Source organism: Taudactylus pleione, unplaced genomic scaffold (genome assembly GCF_031769625.1).
Source record: "Taudactylus pleione unplaced genomic scaffold, aTauple2 ptg001928l, whole genome shotgun sequence".
Taxonomy (NCBI): domain Eukaryota; kingdom Metazoa; phylum Chordata; class Amphibia; order Anura; family Myobatrachidae; genus Taudactylus; species Taudactylus pleione.
In genome coordinates, this window is record NW_028286325.1 from 5001 (window position 1) to 25198 (window position 20198).

At 45.9% G+C, this 20198-nt stretch overlaps 1 protein-coding gene across 1 annotated transcript in view; it reads left to right on the forward strand.

Annotated features, from left to right (window-relative positions):
* Positions 1–6151: 6151 nt before the first annotated feature.
* TMEM237 (transmembrane protein 237) overlaps positions 6152–20198 on the forward strand; it is a gene marked incomplete at its 5' end in the record, with an annotated part of 42392 nt that continues 28345 nt past the window's right edge. Inside the window, 2 exons of the mRNA XM_088465266.1 lie at positions 6152–6208; positions 14832–14927. Of these exons, the coding sequence (XP_088321392.1) occupies positions 6152–6208; positions 14832–14927 (153 nt within the window). The remainder of the gene's footprint in view (positions 6209–14831; positions 14928–20198) is intronic.

Sequence of the window (20198 nt, forward strand, 5' to 3'; positions counted from 1 at the left end):
GCCGTGGGTGGAGCCCTCCCTCTCCTCTCACCCACAAGCCCCAGGTCCCAAACCGGCTTTTCAAAAAGCCGAAACTCAAGCCTGCTATACTGCAGACTTTCTCCTGGGGGTTTAAAACACATAAGACAGGAATCTGGGACAAATGTACCTGCCACAGACCACTTTACCAATGATCCTATCACATATCCCCCCCCTTTGTTTCGACCTGTGGGGCGGAACAACTGAAGCCCCCAAACAATGAACGCGTGACAACGCGTCAGCATTGGCCAGCTGGCTTCCTGGCCTGTGTTCCACTGAAAATTTAAAAGTTTGTAACGCCAAGAACCATCTCGTAATTCTCGCATTACTGTCCTTATTTTCGGACATCCACTTCAAAGGGGCATGGTCAGTGATCAATTTGAACTTTCTTCCGACCAAGTAGTACCTGAGAGCCTCTAACGCCCACTTTATGGCCAACGCCTCCTTCTCCACTGTGGCATAGTTTCTCTCATGTACATTCAACTTTCTACTTAGACAGAAAATAGGGTGTTCCTCACCCTCCTTGTTCTGGGACAGGACCGCTCCTATACCTACTTCTGATGCATCGGTTTGTACTATGAATTCCCTTTCAAAATTAGGAGTCATCAGGACTGGTTGGGAACACAACGCTACTTTCAACTCCTGAAAAGCTTTCTCTGCCTCAGGACTCCATTCTACCATGACTTTTTGTTTGCCTTTGGTCAGGTCAGTCAGTGGGACTGCCATGGTGGCAAAGTTTGGTATAAACCTCCTGTAGTACCCCGTAATTCCCAAGAAGGCTCTCACCTGCTTCTTATTCAGAGGCCGTGGCCAGTTTTGTATGGCATCAACTTTATTGAGCTGAGGCTTTATCAGGCCTCTGCCAATGGTGTATCCCAGATATTTTACTTCCTCCATGCCTAGACAACACTTTTTTGGGTTGGCTGTCAAACCTGCCTTATAGATGGAGTCCAACACTGCTTGTACCCTGGGTAAGTGAGACTGCCAATCAGGACTATGAATGACCACGTCATCCAGATAAGCAGCCGCATACCGTCTATGGGGCAATAGAATCCTGTCCATCATTCTTTGGAAGGTAGCAGGTGCCCCATGTAGCCCGAAGGGCAACATCTTGTACTGAAACAAGCCCTCTGGCGCTGAAAAAGCTGTCTTTTGTTTGGCGCTCTCGGTTAACGGTACTTGCCAATACCCTTTGGTTAGGTCAAGAGTGGTTAAATACCTTGCCGTCCCTAGTCTCTCAATCAATTCATCCACTCTTGGCATCGGGTAGGCATCGAATTTTGAAACACTGTTCAACTTTCGGAAGTCATTGCAGAAACGCACACTCCCGTTGGGCTTTGGAATCAACACAATGGGACTTGACCATTCACTATGTGATTCTTCAATAACCCCTAACTCTAGCATATTTTTAATTTCTTTCGACACCGATTCTCTTTGTGCTTCTGGCAACCTATAGGGCTTTAGATTAACTTTAACCCCTGGGTCAGTGATGATGTCATGTTTAATGACCGTGGTTTTCCCAGGTACGTCAGAGAACAGCACCCTATTTCTGATCAGAAACTCCTTGACCTGTTGTTGAATTGCTGACAGGGTTTTTGCCACTGTCACTTCGGGAACTAAGGGCCCTGGATTTACTGGAGGGGCTCGGACGGCCGACAGTGCCGTTCTATCTTTCCAGGGCTTTAACAGATTTATATGGTATATCTGTTCCGGCTTTCTTTTCCCCGGCTGGTAAACTTTGTAATTGACCTGCCCCACTCTTTCTAAGATTTCAAAGGGCCCTTGCCATTTAGCCAAAAGTTTATTTTCCACAGTGGGAACCAATACTAACACTCTGTCCCCAGGAGCAAAGCTGCGTAACCGAGCATTGCGGTTGTATACCCTCTGCTGTGCCTGTTGAGCCTGTTCCAGGTGCTCTCTCACTATCGGCACTACCGCAGCAATTCTCTCCTGCATTTGAGAAACATACTCAATCACGGTTTTGTAAGGGCTAGACTGCCCCTCCCATGTCTCTTTGGCAATGTCTAGTAACCCCCTTGGGTGTCTCCCATACAACAAGTCGAAGGGTGAAAACCCGGTGGAGGACTGGGGAACTTCTCTTATGGCCAACAATAAATACGGCAATAAGTAATCCCAATCCCTACCATCCTTGTCCACCACTTTCCTAAGCATGTGTTTTAACGTCTTGTTAAACCTCTCGACCAGCCCATCGGTTTGGGGGTGATAAACCGAAGTTCTTAACTGTTCAATTTTGAACAGGCGACATAACTCTTTCATGACTTTTGACATAAACGGTGTACCCTGGTCAGTTAGTATCTCCTTTGGTATACCCAGCCTGCTAAAGACATGAACTAGCTCTCTGGCAATGGTCTTGGTTGACGTATTGCGCAACGGGATCGCTTCCGGGTACCTGGTAGCGTAATCCATTATGACCAGAATATACTGGTGTCCCCTGGCAGACTTCATTAAGGGTCGCACCAAATCCATCGCTATTCTTTCAAACGGCACCTCTATGATCGGCAATGGAACTAGTGGACCCTTAAAATGTGGCCTGGGAGCATGATACTGACACTCAGGGCAGGATGCGCAAAAGTCAGACACCTCTTTATGAAGCCCGGGCCAGAAAAACCTCTGCATTATTCGCTCAGTGGTTTTCTCTACCCCTAGATGGCCTGCCGTTATATGACCATGGGCCAGATCCAACACTGTTCTTCTGTAGGCTTTGGGAACTATTAGTTGTTCCACAATATCTTCCCCCTTCTTAGTCACCTGATATAACAAATCCTGACACATTGCCATGTGGGGATAGGACAAAGGACTATCAGGGTCTACGGGTTTACCATCAACTACTTTTACATTCTCCCTGGCTTTTACCAAAGTAGGGTCATTCAACTGCTCCACGGCAAAGACCTCTCTTCTGACCTCTAAATCAGGCAGACAATCACTTGGCCCAACAACACTTCCCACCTCAATGGGAGGCACATCAGTTGGCGGGCCACCGTAACGTTACGCATTCTCTAGTTCGCCAACCATAGTAGGAAAAGGGGAATAACTCTGACTCAGAAGAAACTCCCTCCTCCACTACATCGACAACCTTCTCAAATGGATCGGGGTTGTTCACCTCTGGAACAAAACGGCTTTCCCACAACTTCCAGAAGTGAGCAAAGTCTCTCCCCAATATTGCATTGTACATCAGACCATGCACCAAACCCACAGAAACTATAGCAGAGCCACATGGTGTCTCGATGTTCAAATCGTCAGTAACATAATATCGAGTATCCCCATGTATGCAGGTCACACCAACAGTTTTCCCTGTATGCCTCAAGGGGTTCACCAGCTCAGCTTTTATAAGTGTCACCAATCTACCAGAGTCTAACAGTGCCTCTACTCGGTTGCCATCTACAGTGAGTACACACATGTGCTTATCAGTCTCAGCCTGCCGGTCAGCCGTACAGGCTGTCTGTGCAAAGAAAGACCCCCTGCGGTAGACATGAGCAGTATCACATTGCATAGGTTCAGTTGTAAGTGCACAATTAGCGGCAATATGGCCGAAGCCACCACATCGGAAACACTGAGTCATATTAATGTCTAGTCGTTTACGGGGCAAGAACCTTCCCGGCCTGGCAGGCCTGTCTCCAGGTTCTACACCCTCAGTCTTAGGTACATTCCACCGCCCAGCACCCTTCTCCCCTGGAACAGTCTTACCAGTGTCTGTGGGAGTTCGCCGGTGCGCCATCGGGGCTCGGTGGGGCATACTCATCAGCTCCTCAGCTGCCACGTACCTCTCCACCAGCTCGACCAACTGGTCCGCGGACTTAGGGTCTGGATGGCTCACCCACTTGCGCAGAGTCACAGGTAATGATCGCAGGTACCGGTCCATCACGACCCTTTCCACGATCTGTGGTCCCGTCAGCGTCTCGGGCTGTAGCCATTTTGAGGACAGATGGACGAGGTCATGCATCTGTGAACGTGGAGGCTTGTCCCTATGGAACTCCCAGCGGTGGACCCGTTGGGCACGAACAAAGGTGGTGACTCCCAAGCGAGTTAGGATCTCCTGTTTTAGTTTTTTATAGTCCTTGGCATCAGCCAGGCATAAGTCGAAATAGGCCTTTTGTGGCTCCCCAGACAAAAAAGGTGCCACCAGACTTGCCCACTGCTCCTTGGGCCAACTCTCCCTTTCGGCCGTTCTTTCAAACGCGGTGAGATAGGCCTCCACATCATCGCCCGAAGTCATCTTTTGGAGGAAGTGACTGGCTCGTACGGAGTGAGTGGGGGTGGGAGGACCAGTAGCAACATCTCTGGGCCGGGTGAGCAGGTGCTGTACCACCTCTTTTATGGCCTGGCAGGTTTCCTCGATGGCGACCTGTTGTTGCCTCTGGGCTGTCTCCAAGGCCAACAGTTGCACCCTGGTGGATTCCTGCTGAGCTCTGGTAGATTCCTGCTGAAGTTTGTTCGTCTCCTGCTGAGCTGCTGTAGCTTGGAGCAAGGCCTTAATAATGTCCTCCATTTTGTCCTGGGGTGTAGGTTGGAAGCTGAACCTTGCCTCTCTGAGCATTGGCTGACGCCTCCTCTATGGGACTCCAAGGACACAGCGTTATTTCCACACTTACAAATTGGGTGTCTGTCCCTTTAATTTTTAAATGGTATGTTTTCCTCTTGCTGCAACTTCAGTGTGTGTGGTTGCCCTCATTCTCCACCATATTGTGACACAGTTAGGTTAGGGGGTCCCTCTCCTGGGTAGAGGACTCCTTCCTTACACACACACACAGCAGCAGGGAAGCAGCACACCAGTCTGGATGCAAGTACAAGCTGGTCGGCGCCAGTCTTCATTGTACAATGTCAGAAATAACATAAAGAAAACATAAATATAAATCCTAGCCCTGTCGGGGCACTAACTTCACAGGTAGTTCCCTCACTACCAGAACCTGGCAGGGCCTAATGCCCTCGCCAGCAACAAAAGCACAGCACAACACTTACAGTTAGGTTTCCAAGTGTCTCTGAGCAAACTCCCTGCCTGCTCTCCCAGGTGAGACCCTCAGCCCTATACACACTAGGCTTATATTGGCCACTCTCAGGTGGAAACCCTAACAAGCCTGTTACCAGGCTGCGAGAACCAAAACCTGAAGTGGCCGTGGGTGGAGCCCTCCCTCTCCTCTCACCCACAACCCCGAGGTCCCAAACCGGCTTTTCAAAAAGCCGAAACTCAAGCCTGCTACACTGCAGACTTTCTCCTGGGGGTTTAAAACACATAAGACAGGAATCTGGGACAAATGTACCTGCCACAGACCACTTTACCCATGATCCTATCACAAAATATATATATATATATATATATAATATTATACGTCACCAGCGCTGTAGGGTGTAGGGCTGGGAGTGCAGTCAGCATCCTGTATTGTGCAGATTGTCAGTCTCCTACACTCTGCAAACTGACGGCCCGTGGATGTTGGATAGTTTTTCTGTGTCCAATCAGTATTGCAGCAATTTTAGGCCTTTATTGCTTTAGGCTTGCATCTAGAGTTTGCAGGTTTTTGTTTGCAGGTTATACTTCTGAATCTTTGGTTGGTGTTGATGTTGTTTTTTTTTTTTAGATTTAAAAAAAAAAATCATTTTGCTCTGCTTTTGTCTTTTTATCTTTTGTCATATATTTCGATGGATTTGTCTTTGGTGCTGAAGCTCATCTCAGGGTAAGTGTCATTCTTTATTTAGGACATACATAGACATGTGAGTACTTTCCTTGTTAGGCTCATTCATAGACATATGAGTACTTTCCCTGGTAGGCTCATTCATAGACATGCGAGTACTTTCCCTGGTAGGCTCATACATAGACATGCTAGTACTTTCCCTGGTAGGCTCATACATAGACATGTGAGTACTTTCCTTGTTAGGTTCATACATAGACATGTGAGTACTTTCCTTGTTAGGCTCATACATAGACATGTGAGTACTTTCCTTGTTAGGTTCATACATAGACATGTGAGTACTTTCCTTGTTAGGCTCATACATAGACATGCGAGTACTTTCCCTGGTAGGCTCATACATAGAGGTGTTGATAAACAAAACTATTAAAAAACTTAGATAATGTGTAGATAAAACTATATACAGTATATATTATTATATATGTTTCTTGCAGATGAAATTCCCATCAGTCGCCCAAAGAAGAAGAAGCCAAAGACCAGTAGCACATTGGGTATTACATGCACATAATAATAATATGAGTACAATAATATACAGCACGTGGGGCCATATGCTATGAGCCGGGATAAGCAGCACATTGGGTATTACATGCACATAATAATAATATGAGTACAATAATATACAGTACGTGGGGCCATATGCTATGAGCCGGGATAAGCAGCACATTGGGTATTACATGCACATAATAATAATATATGAGTATAATAATGTACAGCACGTGGGGCCATATGCTATGAGCCGGGATAAGCAGCACATTGGCTATTACATGCACATAATAATAATATGAGTATAATAATGTACAGTACGTGGGGCCATATGCTATGAGCCGGGATAAGCAGCACATTGGGTATTACATGCACATAATAATAATGAGTATAATAATGTACAGCACGTGGGGCCATATGCTATGAGCCGGGATAAGCAGCACATTGGGTATTACATGCACATAATAATAATATGAGTATAATAATGTACAGTACGTGGGGCCATATGCTATGAGCCGGGATAAGCAGCACATTAGGTATTACATGCACATAATAATAATAATATATGCGTATAATAATGTACAGCACGTGGGGCCATATGCTAAGAGCCGGGATAAGCAGCACATTGGGTATTACATGCACATAATAATAATATGAGTACAATAATATACAGTACGTGGGGCCATATGCTATGAGCCGGGATAAGCAGCACATTGGGTATTACATGCACATAATAATAATATATGAGTATAATAATGTACAGCACGTGGGGCCATATGCTATGAGCCGGGATAAGCAGCACATTGGGTATTACATGCACATAATAATATGAGTACAATAATATACAGCACGTGGGGCCATGTAATATGAGCCGGGATAAGCAGCACATTGGGTATTACATGCACATAATAATAATAAGATATGAGTATAATAATGTATATTACGTGGGGCCATATACTATGAGCCGGGATAAGCAGCACATTAGGTATTACATGCACATAATAATAATATATGCGTATAATAATGTACAGCACGTGGGGCCATATGCTATGAGCCAGGATAAACAGCACATTGGGTATTACATGCACATAATAATAATATGAGTACAATAATATACAGTACGTGGGGCCATATGCTATGAGCCGGGATAAGCAGCACATTGGGTATTACATGCACATAATAATAATAAGATATGAGTATAATAATATACAGCACGTGGGGCCATATGCTAAGAGCCGGGATAAGCAGCACATTGGGTATTACATGCACATAATAATATGAGTACAATAATATACAGCACGTGGGGCCATATGCTATGAGCCGGGATAAGCAGCACATTGGGTATTACATTCACATAATAATAAGATAGGAGTATAATAATGTACAGTACGTGGGGCCATATACTATGAGCCGGGATAAGCAGCACATTAGGTATTACATGCACATAATAATAATATATGCGTATAATAATGTACAGCACGTGGGGCCATATGCTAAGAGCCGGGATAAGCAGCACATTGGGTATTACATGCACATAATAATAATATGAGTACAATAATATACAGTACGTGGGGCCATATGCTATGAGCCGGGATAAGCAGCACATTGGGTATTACATGCACATAATAATAATATATGAGTATAATAATGTACAGCACGTGGGGCCATATGCTATGAGCCGGGATAAGCAGCACATTGGGTATTACATGCACATAATAATAATGAGTATAATAATGTACAGTACGTGGGGCCATATGCTATGAGCCAGGATAAACAGCACATTGGGTATTACATGCACATAATAATAATATGAGTACAATAATATACAGTACGTGGGGCCATATGCTATGAGCCGGGATAAGCAGCACATTGGGTATTACATGCACATAATAATAATATATGAGTATAATAATGTACAGCACGTGGGGCCATATGCTAAGAGCCGGGATAAGCAGCACATTGGGTATTACATGCACATAATAATATGAGTACAATAATATACAGTACGTGGGGCCATATGCTATGAGCCGGGATAAGCAGCACATTGGGTATTACATGCACATAATAATATGAGTACAATAATATACAGCACGTGGGGCCATGTAATATGAGCCGGGATAAGCAGCACATTGGGTATTACATGCACATAATAATAATAAGATATGAGTATAATAATGTATATTACGTGGGGCCATATGCTATGAGCCGGGATAAGCAGCACATTGGGTATTACATGCACATAATAATAATAAGATATGAGTATAATAATGTATAGCACGTGGGGCCATATACTATGAGCCGGGATAAGCAGCACATTGGGTATTACATGTACATAATAATAATATGAGTATAATAATATACAGCACGTGGGGCCATATGCTAAGAGCCGGGATAAGCAGCACATTGGGTATTACATGCACATAATAATAATATGAGTACAATAATATACAGTACGTGGGGCCATATGCTATGAGCCGGGATAAGCAGCACATTGGGTATTACATGCACATAATAATAATGAGTATAATAATGTACAGCACGTGGGGCCATATGCTAAGAGCCGGGATAAGCAGCACATTGGGTATTACATGCACATAATAATATGAGTACAATAATATACAGTACGTGGGGCCATATGCTATGAGCCGGGATAAGCAGCACATTGGGTATTACATGCACATAATAATATGAGTACAATAATATACAGCACGTGGGGCCATATGCTATGAGCCGGGATAAGCAGCACATTGGGTATTACATGCACATAATAATAATATGAGTACAATAATATACAGTACGTGGGGCCATATGCTATGAGCCGGGATAAGCAGCACATTGGGTATTACATTCACATAATAATAAGATAGGAGTATAATAATGTACAGTACGTGGGGCCATATGCTATGAGCCGGGATAAGCAGCACATTGGGTATTACATGCACATAATAATATGAGTACAATAATATACAGCACGTGGGGCCATATGCTATGAGCCGGGATAAGCAGCACATTGGGTATTACATGCACATAATAATATGAGTACAATAATATACAGCACGTGGGGCCATATGCTATGAGCCGGGATAAGCAGCACATTGGGTATTACATGCACATAATAATATGAGTACAATAATATACAGCACGTGGGGCCATGTAATATGAGCCGGGATAAGCAGCACATTGGGTATTACATGCACATAATAATAATAAGATATGAGTATAATAATGTATATTACGTGGGGCCATATGCTATGAGCCGGGATAAGCAGCACATTGGGTATTACATGCACATAATAATAATAAGATATGAGTATAATAATGTACAGCACGTGGGGCCATATACTATGAGCCGGGATAAGCAGCACATTGGGTATTACATGTACATAATAATAATATGAGTATAATAATATACAGCACGTGGGGCCATATGCTATGAGCCGGGATAAGCAGCACATTGGGTATTACATGTACATAATAATAATATGAGTATAATAATGTATATTACGTGGTGCCATGTACTATGAGCCGGGATAAGCAGCACATTGGGTATTACATGTACATAATAATAATATGAGTATAATAATGTATATTACGTGGTGCCATGTACTATGAGCCAGGATAAGCAGCACATTGGGTATTACATGTTGTTCTGGTAGCCGCAGTTTTCTTACGTGCAAATTCTATAACTCTGAGCAGGTGACAACTTGTGCAAAACCCCTATTTTAAGACAAAAATGTAGGGACTTGATCTAGAACCCCTTAAACACCCCCATTAATGGCCAATTAGGCAAAAATACTATTTTATTTAGCTTAATTGGGCTTATAATGACGTCATTCTTGGGGTGAAAAGTGCTGGAAAATGGGTTTATAGTAGCGGGATAGGTATTTTGGGGGCTTTATGGATAGGACCTTGTCACTTGCACTGTTTTAACAATTTTTATAAGTGCACTAAAGTGACTTAAAAATATACATACACCCATTTTTATGTACCTCTAATTTAACTACAGCATTTATTTTGTCCATAAAATAACTTTCTATCATGTTTTCACTGTTATGAGAGAAAATCATTTAACAGCCAGAGTTTAAGGACCCCATACCCTTTGCTAATGGCCACTAAGCGTCATGTATAATGTTATCCTATATCTGTACACGCCGGGGTCGCACAATTTAAATCAAATGATGTAATTGTAGCCCTGGATTGTGCACAGACACAACTGCACAATCAGTGAGGTCGTACAAGTGTGGAAGAAGCTGTGAGATGATCTTGAAGAGATTGGACACCTCAGCAATGTAGTAAAGATGGCAAAGGCAATAGCTAACGTTGCTCTCACAGATGCCCACTTGCTGGCTAATCTACCTGATCCTCGGTACAGGGGAGAAAACCTTAGTCCTGCTGAGACTGCTGTAGAGTTTGCTCATGCCAATAATCGTCAAATTATGCCGGTTACCATCAACGTTCTTGCATCCATGAAACCATTTGCACCATACATGTTTGAAGTGGACACTTTACACCAGGTATCTCCTCTAGGCTGGTGGATGTCCTACGCAGCTCAGCTTCAGTCAGACACTTCTGTAGTAAATCCTCTGAAGCAGACGTTCAGCGCAGTTTCATCTAGTGCAGGAATTGAAAGGATTTTTCAACGTACGGTTCTGTACAATCGATAACACGAAACGGATAGGGAAATGAAAAAGCAGCTACAGAGCCTTTTGAGGACAAACGTGAGGACGTGGACAAAGACAGATACATGTTTGATTCAGACTCAAACAACTGAGTGAAATTCACAGCCTAATTGTACTTCTCGATGCAACTGTTTAGTGTGTATTTATTCTGTTACTGTGATCATTTTAAAACAAGGTTTAAACATCTAAAATTAAACAGTTTACTTTAAAAAAAAAAAAAAAAAAAATGTTTCATTGAAATATCCTATTTAAATCCAAAAAAATCTGATTTAAATCAAATATATCCGATTTTTTTTTATATTTTTATGCAACCCTGGTACAAGCTGATTTCCCCATTCTCTCCTGTATTTTTCTCCGGTCATCCCTGCAAAAATTATCGCACGAATACATCTTTGCTGCTTTTGCAATAGGATAGCCTGATAAACTGGAGCGAAAGGTGACATATATGGGCAAGGGCGTTAAGTTTTTGCGGCTAATTTAACTAATAGAACTTTACCCATGGAGTTGGCAAGGTATCGTCCAAGGAGGGGCATGACCTCCCTTTTGCAGCAAACCTTGATCTTTCTGTGGAAATGGGGTACCAGTGAAGATACTTGTTCTCTAGTCCATTACTATAACAGATGTGACAGCTGCAATGGATATTATTGCCTCTGTGCGTATACGACCCCTCGTACCACACCGTCAATCCCATTTGTTTGACAATAGTGTTAGTGAACTCAAGAAAAGGGGGCGTAGACTTGAAAGACGATGGAGGAAGACGAACCTGGTAAAGGATAAGTTAACACTAATCAAACATATAAGAGAATGTCAATCAACAATCACCCGTTAGAAAACAGAGTTCCTTTCAAATGAGATCAAGGCAGCAAACAATAGGCCAGCTCAGCTTTTCCGTACAGTGGAGATGCTTTGCTAACCAGCATGCCTGCAGCACGATGAAACCCTCTCCTAGTCACGATGCAATGAGTTTGCAAAATTCTTTGCAGATAAAGTATCCTCCATACAGGCTGCAATCCCCACAGTGCCATCAAAGGATTGCCAAACTACCAAGCCTGCCAAGGTAAGCCACCTGTCTCCCTGGAACAGCTTTGACATAATGGATGTAAAAGACATTGCCAAAATAATCAGAATGTTGCGACCCACCACCTGTGATCTGGACCCTACCTCAACCAAGCTTCTCATAGGGTGTATAGACATTATTGGCCCTGTAATTCAATAAATAGTTCAATGCTCTTTGCAAACAGGCATTTCTCCAGGAAAGGAAGCAATTGTTAGACCACTTCTTAAAAACCTAACTTAGACCCAGACTGCATGACCAACTATAGACCAGTATCAGACCTTCCTTTTCTAGGAAAGGTCATTGAGAAAGTGGTGGCAATGCAACTGGAAACCCACCTGTCTACCCATGATATTTATGATCCATTCCAGTGAGGATTCAGGAGAAGACATAGCACTGAAACAGCCCTGGTATGTGTGTTTAATGATCTTCTGATGGCAAGAGACAGAGGTGATTGTTCAATCTTAATCCTTCTGGATCTCTCAGCAGCATTTGATACTGTGGACCATGGGATTCTAAGTGAGCGCCTGAAAAATTTCTGTGGACTGGATGGCACAGTTCTTAGCTGGTTCAAATCATTTCTGATTTGAACCAGCTCACAGGTCACAGAGTTTCTTCTGGAGTAAACTCTTCATCACCAGTGTCACTTCCATGCGGTGTCCCACAGGGTTCTATACTATCTCTCATGCTTTTTGCAGTATACATGTTACCATTGGGTGAAATAATCAGACGTCATGGCCTGGTCTACCACTGCTATGCAGATGATACACAACTGTACCTGTCCTTTGCTCCAGGTACAAAGGACCCCATAACAACCCTAAATGGCTGCCTAGCTGAGCTTCAGGAGTGGATGAGTACCAGTTGGCTGCGACTGAACCCTGATAAAACAGAGGTCCTTATGATAGGTCACAGGACAGAGCTACAGCATAGCCAACCAACGGGACTTACGCTTGGGGGTTCAGAATTACAAAACACTAAATATGTGCGGAATCTTGGTGGTGTCCTGGATAGTGGCCTCTGACACTTAAACATCAGGTATCAGCCACAATCAAATCCTCATTCTTTCATCTGAGGAACATAGCCAGAATCAAGCACTTAATTCCCTCAGAAGATCTGCCTAAAGTCATACATGCATTTATATCATCACGCCTATACTACTGCAATGCCCTATACCTCGGTCTCCCAGCAAAAGAATTGCACCGCTTGCAGATGGTACAAAATGCAGCTGCCAGGCTATTAGCCAACCAGCTCCGTTCCAACCACATAACACCCATTATCTACTCCCTTCACTGGCTGCCTGTCAGATGGCGAATTGCTTTCAAGATTGGATTAATAACTTACAAAGTCCTACATGACCATGGCCCAAGGAACCTGAAGCAGCTTCTGATTCCCTACTGTCCCACTCGATTACTGCGATCCGTTGACGAAGGACTATTAACAGTACCTAGAATCTCGCGGAATTCGTCTGGGGGTCGAGCTTTCAGTTTTGTGGCTCCAACCTTATGGAACTCACTTCCCCGCACAGTTCCAGAGGCCTCCACTCTAGAATCCTTCAAAAATAGACTCAAGACCTCTTCACCCAAGCATTTCACTAATGTCCATTGTTTAAGCTTATTTTGTACTGTAAAGGCAAATGTAAAGCACTTTGAGTCCTTTAGGAGAAAAGCGCTATATAAATAACATTATAATTGGATATTGGCCTTAGAGAATTTCATTTTAGTCACCATGTTGTAGGAAACCAGATGTATTGGGGAAAACCTTTCCATTCGTGTACATAGAGCTATAAGTCCAGGCTGGTACCAAGAACCGGTATAATGGGGTGTAATCTTCTGCTGCCTTGTAGAAGTAGTGAGACGGGGGCAGGTCCCAGTGACCTATTTTTTTCAGTTACAGCTTTACAGTCATTAAAATAAGAATAATGAAAACAGACACAATGGTTATAATAAAAGATAAGTTTGCGTAACTTCAATTAAGGAGGTTCCTGTGGGGTGAGAGGTGTCTGGATCTGTGCAGAAAATGTGAAGAGAGAAGGGCACTGCCCCTGGGCATATGGCATCATTTGGTTGGCATGGGATTTCCTGCACAGATCAGATAGATTAAACTTCATGCAAATCTCCTTATTCAGAGTTAAATGAACATATCTCTTTTTTTTTATTTCTGGTGTCATTACTACTTTGTGCTGATAGTATCAGACCAGACGTAGAGAGAACTATAATACACTGGGGGGGGGGGGAGGAGGAGATGTATGAATGGTTAGATCGCCTGACCATTTGGCCCGCTGTCGCTATCGACAGCTACAGCCTGGCGCTGCCCTATCCCCACAGCAGGTACAGCACTGTCCCTGCTGCGGTGGCTGCTGGCTCCAGGCTACATGCGGGAATCTCGCAATACTTGCGAGATCCCGCACATGCTCAGTGGAGCCGGCCGGGACAGAGACACGGCATCAGCACTAGGCTGATGCGCTGCGGTCTCTAGCGGGGAGCGCCAGAGGGGGAGTTATCGCTCCCCCGTTCCGGCCGATGAGATGTTCTTGCATCTCATCGGTAGTGCTTCCTGCTTCGCCTCGGTAAAGACGCGAAGCAGGAAGCGATAATGTGCCGCTATAATAAATCTACCCCCAGAGCCATAAGTAGACATTTTGGTACCATGTGCCAGAAGGCATATTGGCACCCCCCTCCTCCCCATTTTTCAAATAGGGACATTAGATAGTGCACATGAAAAAGGGCCATGGCCTCACCAGGAGATTCTGGGGATAAAAGAAGAGGAAGCTACAAGTGAGAATGATAATAAACAGGAAAACTGACAGGCCCAAACACCGCCCGGTGCCCTGTGCCAATGCACCGGCCGCACTACCCTAGTTACGGCCCTGTAATACACCCTAATGATCTTCTCCTTCAGCAGAGGATACCGCACAGGACACAGCTGGGAAGACTTATGAAAGCAAAGATTCCTTCACACCTGAAAGACGAAAAAGGAAAAAAAAGAAGCTGACAGGTGAGAGGTTTGTGTGAGCTCTGACTGTAGGTGAGAGGTGTGTGTGTGTTGGGAGCTCTGACTGTAGGTAGGTGAGGTGTGTGTGAGCTCTGACTGTCAGCAGCTGTAGGTGAGGTGTGTGTGTGTGTGTGTGTGTGTGTTTTGGGAGCTCTGACTGTAGGTAGGTGAGAGGTGTGTGTGAGCTCTGACTGTAGGTGAGGTGTGTGTGTGAACTCTGACTGTCGGCAGCTGTGGGTGAAAGGTGTGTGTGTGTGTGTGTTGGGAGCTCTGACTGTCGGTAGGTGAGAGGTGTGTGAGCTCTGACTGTCGGCAACTGTAGGTGAGAGGTGTGTGTGTATGTGAGCTCTGACTGTTGGCAGCTGTAGGTGAGAGGTGTGTGGGAGCTCTGACTGTCGGTAGGAGAGAGATGTGTGTGAGCTCTGACTGTCGGCAGCTGTAGGTGAGAGGTGTGTGTGAGCTCTGACTGTCGGCAGCTGTAGGTGAGAGGTGTGTGTGTGTGTGTGAGCTCTGACTGTCGGTAGGAGAGAGGTGTGTGTGTGTGTGATCTCTGACTGTCGGTAGGTGAGAGGTGTGTGGGAGCTCTGACTGTCGGCAACTGTAGGTGAGAGGTGTGTGTGTATGTGAGCTCTGACTGTTGGCAGCTGTAGGTGAGAGGTGTGTGGGAGCTCTGACTGTCGGTAGGTGAGAGATGTGTGTGAGTTCTGACTGTCGGCAGCTGTAGGTGAGAGGTGTGTGTGTGTGTGAGCTCTGACTGTCGGTAGGAGAGAGGTGTGTGTGAGTTCTGACTGTCGGCAGCTGTAGGTGAGAGGTGTGTGTGTGTGTGAGAGCTTTGACTGTCGGCAGCTGTAGGTGAGAGGTGAGGTGTGTGTGTGAGCTTTGACTGTCGGTAGGTGAGAGGTGTGTGTGAGCTCTGACTGTCGGCAACTGTAGGTGAGAGGTGTGTGTGTATGTGAGCTCTGACTGTTGGCAGCTGTAGGTGAGAGGTGTGTGGGAGCTCTGACTGTCGGTAGGTGAGAGATGTGTGTGAGTTCTGACTGTCGGCAACTGTAGGTGAGAGGTGTGTGTGTATGTGAGCTCTGACTGTTGGCAGCTGTAGGTGAGAGGTGTGTGGGAGCTCTGACTGTTGGTAGGTGAGAGGTGTGTGTGAGCTCTGACTGTCGGCAACTGTAGGTGAGGTGTGTGTGAGCTCTGACTGTTGGCAGCTGTAGGTGAGAGGTGTGTGTGAGCTCTGACTGTCGGTAGGTGAGAGGTGTGTGGGAGCTCTGACTGTCGGCAACTGTAGGTGAGAGGTGTGTGTGTGTGAGCTCTGACTGTCGGCAGCTGTAGGTGAGAGGTGTGTGTGTGTGAGCTCTGACTGTCGGCAGCTGTAGGTGAGAGGTGTATGTGAGCTTTGACTGTCGGTAGGTGAGAGGTGTGTGTGAGCTCTGACTGTCGGCAGCTGTAGGTGAGAGGTGTGTGTGTGAGCTCTGACTGTCGGCAGCTGTAGGTGAGAGGTGTGGGTGTGTGTGTGTGTGAGAGCTCTGACTGTCGGCAGCTGTAGGTGAGAGGTTGTGTGTGTGCGTTTGTGTGTGAGCTTTGACTGTCGGTAGGAGAGAGATGTGTGTGTGTTCTGACTGTTGGCAGCTGTAGGTGAGAGGTGTGTGGGAGCTCTGACTGTCGGTAGGTGTGAGGTGTGTGTGAGCTCTGACTGTCGGTAGGTGTGAGGTGTGTGTGAGCTCTGACTGTCGGTAGGTGTGAGGTGTGTGGGAGCTCTGACTGTCGGTAGGTGTGAGGTGTGTGGGAGCTCTGACTGTCGGTAGGTGAGAGGTGTGTGGGAGCTCTGACTGTCGGTAGGAGAGAGATGTGTGTGAGCTCTGACTGTTGGCAGCTGTAGGAGAGAGGTGTGTGTGTGTGTGTGTGAGCTCTGACTGTCTGCAGCTGTAGGTGAGAGGTGTGTGTGTGTGTGTGTGTGAGCTCTGACTGTCGGCAGCTGTAGGTGAGAGGTGTGTGTGAGCTCTGACTGTCGGCAACTGTAGGTGAGAGGTGTGTGTGTGTGTGTGTGAGAGCTCTGACTGTCGGTAGGAGAGAGATGTGTGTGAGCTCTGACTGTTGGCAGCTGTAGGAGAGAGGTGTGTGTGAGAGCTCTGACTGTCGGCAACTGTAGGTGAGAGGTGTGTGTGTGTGTGTGAGAGCTCTGACTGTCGGCAGCTGTAGGTGAGAGGTGTGTGTGAGCTCTGACTGTCGGCAACTGTAGGTGAGAGGTGTGTGTGTGTGTGTGAGAGCTCTGACTGTCGGCAACTGTAGGTGAGAGGTGTGTGTGTGTGAGAGCTCTGACTGTCGGCAGCTGTAGGTGAGAGGTGTGTGTGTGTGTGTGTGAGCTCTGACTGTCGGCAGCTGTAACAATTGTTTTACATAAATATGGAGCGAAATAATAAACGGAAAAATGTTTATACGTAAGTAAATAACATAGAAATCGGCTTGCTGTGTCTGTCTATGACCTGTCCCCACTGCCACATAATCTTACCGACGTCATCTGATTTGAACAGAAGAGCATAGAAAGCAGAGGAGCTCAGGACAGGTGCTGTGTACAGTCTATTAGAGAGGGTTCTATTTATGTCCAACCCCCGAAGAGGAGCTCAGGACAGGTGCTGTGTACAGTCCATTAGAGAGGGTTCTGTATATGTCCAACCCCCGAAGACTATCTCAGGACAGGTGCTGTGTACAGTCTATTAGAGAGGGTTCTGTATATGTCCAACCCCCAAAGAGGAGCTCAGGACAGGTGCTGTATACAGTCTATTAGAGAGGGTTCTATTTATGTCCAACCCCCAAAGATGAGCTCAGGACAGGTGCTGTGTACAGTCCATTAGAGAGGGTTCTATTTATGTCCAACCCCCGAAGAGGAGCTCAGGACAGGTGCTGTATACAGTCTATTAGAGAGGGTTCTATTTATGTCCAACCCCCAAAGATGAGCTCAGGACAGGTGCTGTGTACAGTCCATTAGAGAGGGTTCTATTTATGTCCAACCCCCGAAGAGGAGCTCAGGACAGGTGCTGTGTACAGTCCATTAGAGAGGGTTCTGTATATGTCCAACCCCCGAAGACTATCTCAGGACAGGTGCTGTGTACAGTCTATTAGAGAGGGTTCTGTATATGTCCAACCCCCAAAGAGGAGCTCAGGACAGGTGCTGTATACAGTCTATTAGAGAGGGTTCTATTTATGTCCAACCCTCAAAGATGAGCTCAGGATAGGTGCTGTGTACAGTCCATTAGAGAGGGTTCTATTTATGTCCAACCCCCGAAGAGGAGCTCAGGACAGGTGCTGTGTACAGTCCATTAGAGAGGGTTCTGTATATGTCCAACCCCCGAAGACTATCTCAGGACAGGTGCTGTATACAGTCTATTAGAGAGGGTTCTGTATATGTCCAACCCCCAAAGAGGAGCTCAGGACAGGTGCTGTATACAGTCTATTAGAGAGGGTTCTATTTATGTCCAACCCCCAAAGATGAGCTCAGGACAGGTGCTGTGTACAGTCTGTTAGAAAGGGTTCTGTATATGTCCAACCCCCGAAGAGGTGCTCAGGACAGGTGCTGTGTACAGTCCATTAGAGAGGGTTCTATATTAGTCCAGCCCCCAAACCCCCGAAGAGGAGCTCAGGACAGGTGCTGTATACAGTCCATTAGAGAGGGTTCTATATTAGTCCAGCCCCCAAACCCCCGAAGAGGAGCTCAGGACAGGTGCTGTATACAGTCCATTAGAGAGGGTTCTGTATATTTCCAGCCACCGAAGAGGAGCTCAGGACAGGTGCTGTGTACAGTCCATTAGAGAGGGTTCTGTATATGTCCAACCCCTGAAGAGGAGCTCAGGGCAGGTGCTGTATACAGTCTTAGTGTGGTCTGTCTATGTGGAGCATGGGACAGGTGAGTGCATATACAGTCTATTAGATCCGTTATATAGGTTATATTTTCCAAAATAGTGGAAAAGTCTTTCTTGGGTACAAGCCGAAAAGTTCCCTTCCTTATTAAGAGAGAAAATATCGGTTATATTGGGCTATGTTCCCTACCATCTCCTGGTATATTGGGCTATGTTCCCTGCCATCTCCTGGTATATTCGGCTACGTTCCCTGCCTTCTCCGGGTATATACGGCTACGTTCCCTGCCATCTCCTGGTATATTGGGCTACGTTCCCTGCCATCTCCTGGTTATATTCGGCTACGTTCCTTGGTATATACGGCTACGTTCCCTGCCATCTCCTGGTATATTGGGCTACGTTCCCTGCCATCTCCTGGTTATATTGGGCTATGTTCCCTGCAATCTCCTGGTATATTGGGCTACGTTCCCTGCCATCTCCTGGTATATTCGGCTATGTTCCCTGCCATCTCCTGGTATATTGGGCTACGTTCCCTGCCATCTCCTGGTTATATTCGGCTACGTTCCCTGCCATCTCCTGGTTATATTCGGCTACGTTCCCTGCCATCTCCTAGTTATATTCGGCTACGTTCCCTGGTTAGATTCGGCTACGTTCCCTGCCATCTCCTGGTTATATTGGGCTACGTTCCCTGCCATCTCCTGGTATATACGGCTATGTTCCCTGCCTTCTCCTGGTATATACGGCTACGTTCTCTGCCATCTCCTGGTATATTGGGCTACGTTCCCTGCCATCTCCTGGTTATATTGGGCTACGTTCCCTGCCATCTCCTGTTATATTGGGCTACGTTCCCTGCAATCTCCTGGTTATATTGGGCTACGTTCCCTGCCATCTCCTGGTTATATTGGGCTACGTTCCCTGCCATCTCCTGGTATATTGGGCTACGTTCCCTGCCATCTCCTGGTATTTTGGGCTACGTTCCCTGCCATCTCCTGGTTATATTGGGCTACGTTCCCTGCCATCTCCTGGTTATATTGGGCTACGTTCCCTGCCATCTCGTGGTATATTGGGCTACGTTCCCTGCCTTCTCCTGGTTATATTGGGCTACGTTCCCTGCCATCTCCTGGTTATATTGGGCTATGTTCCCTGCCATCTCGTGGTATATTGGGCTACGTTCCCTGCCATCTCCTGGTATTTTGGGCTACGTTCCCTGCCATCTCCTGGTTATATTGGGCTACGTTCCCTGCCATCTCCTGGTATATTGGGCTACGTTCCCTGCCATCTCCTGGTTATATTCGGCTACGTTCCCTGGTATCTCCTGGTTATATTGGGCTACGTTCCCTGCCATCTCCTGTTATATTGGGCTACGTTCCCTGCCTTCTCCTGGTTATATTAGGCTACGTTCCCTGCCATCTCCTGGTATATTGGA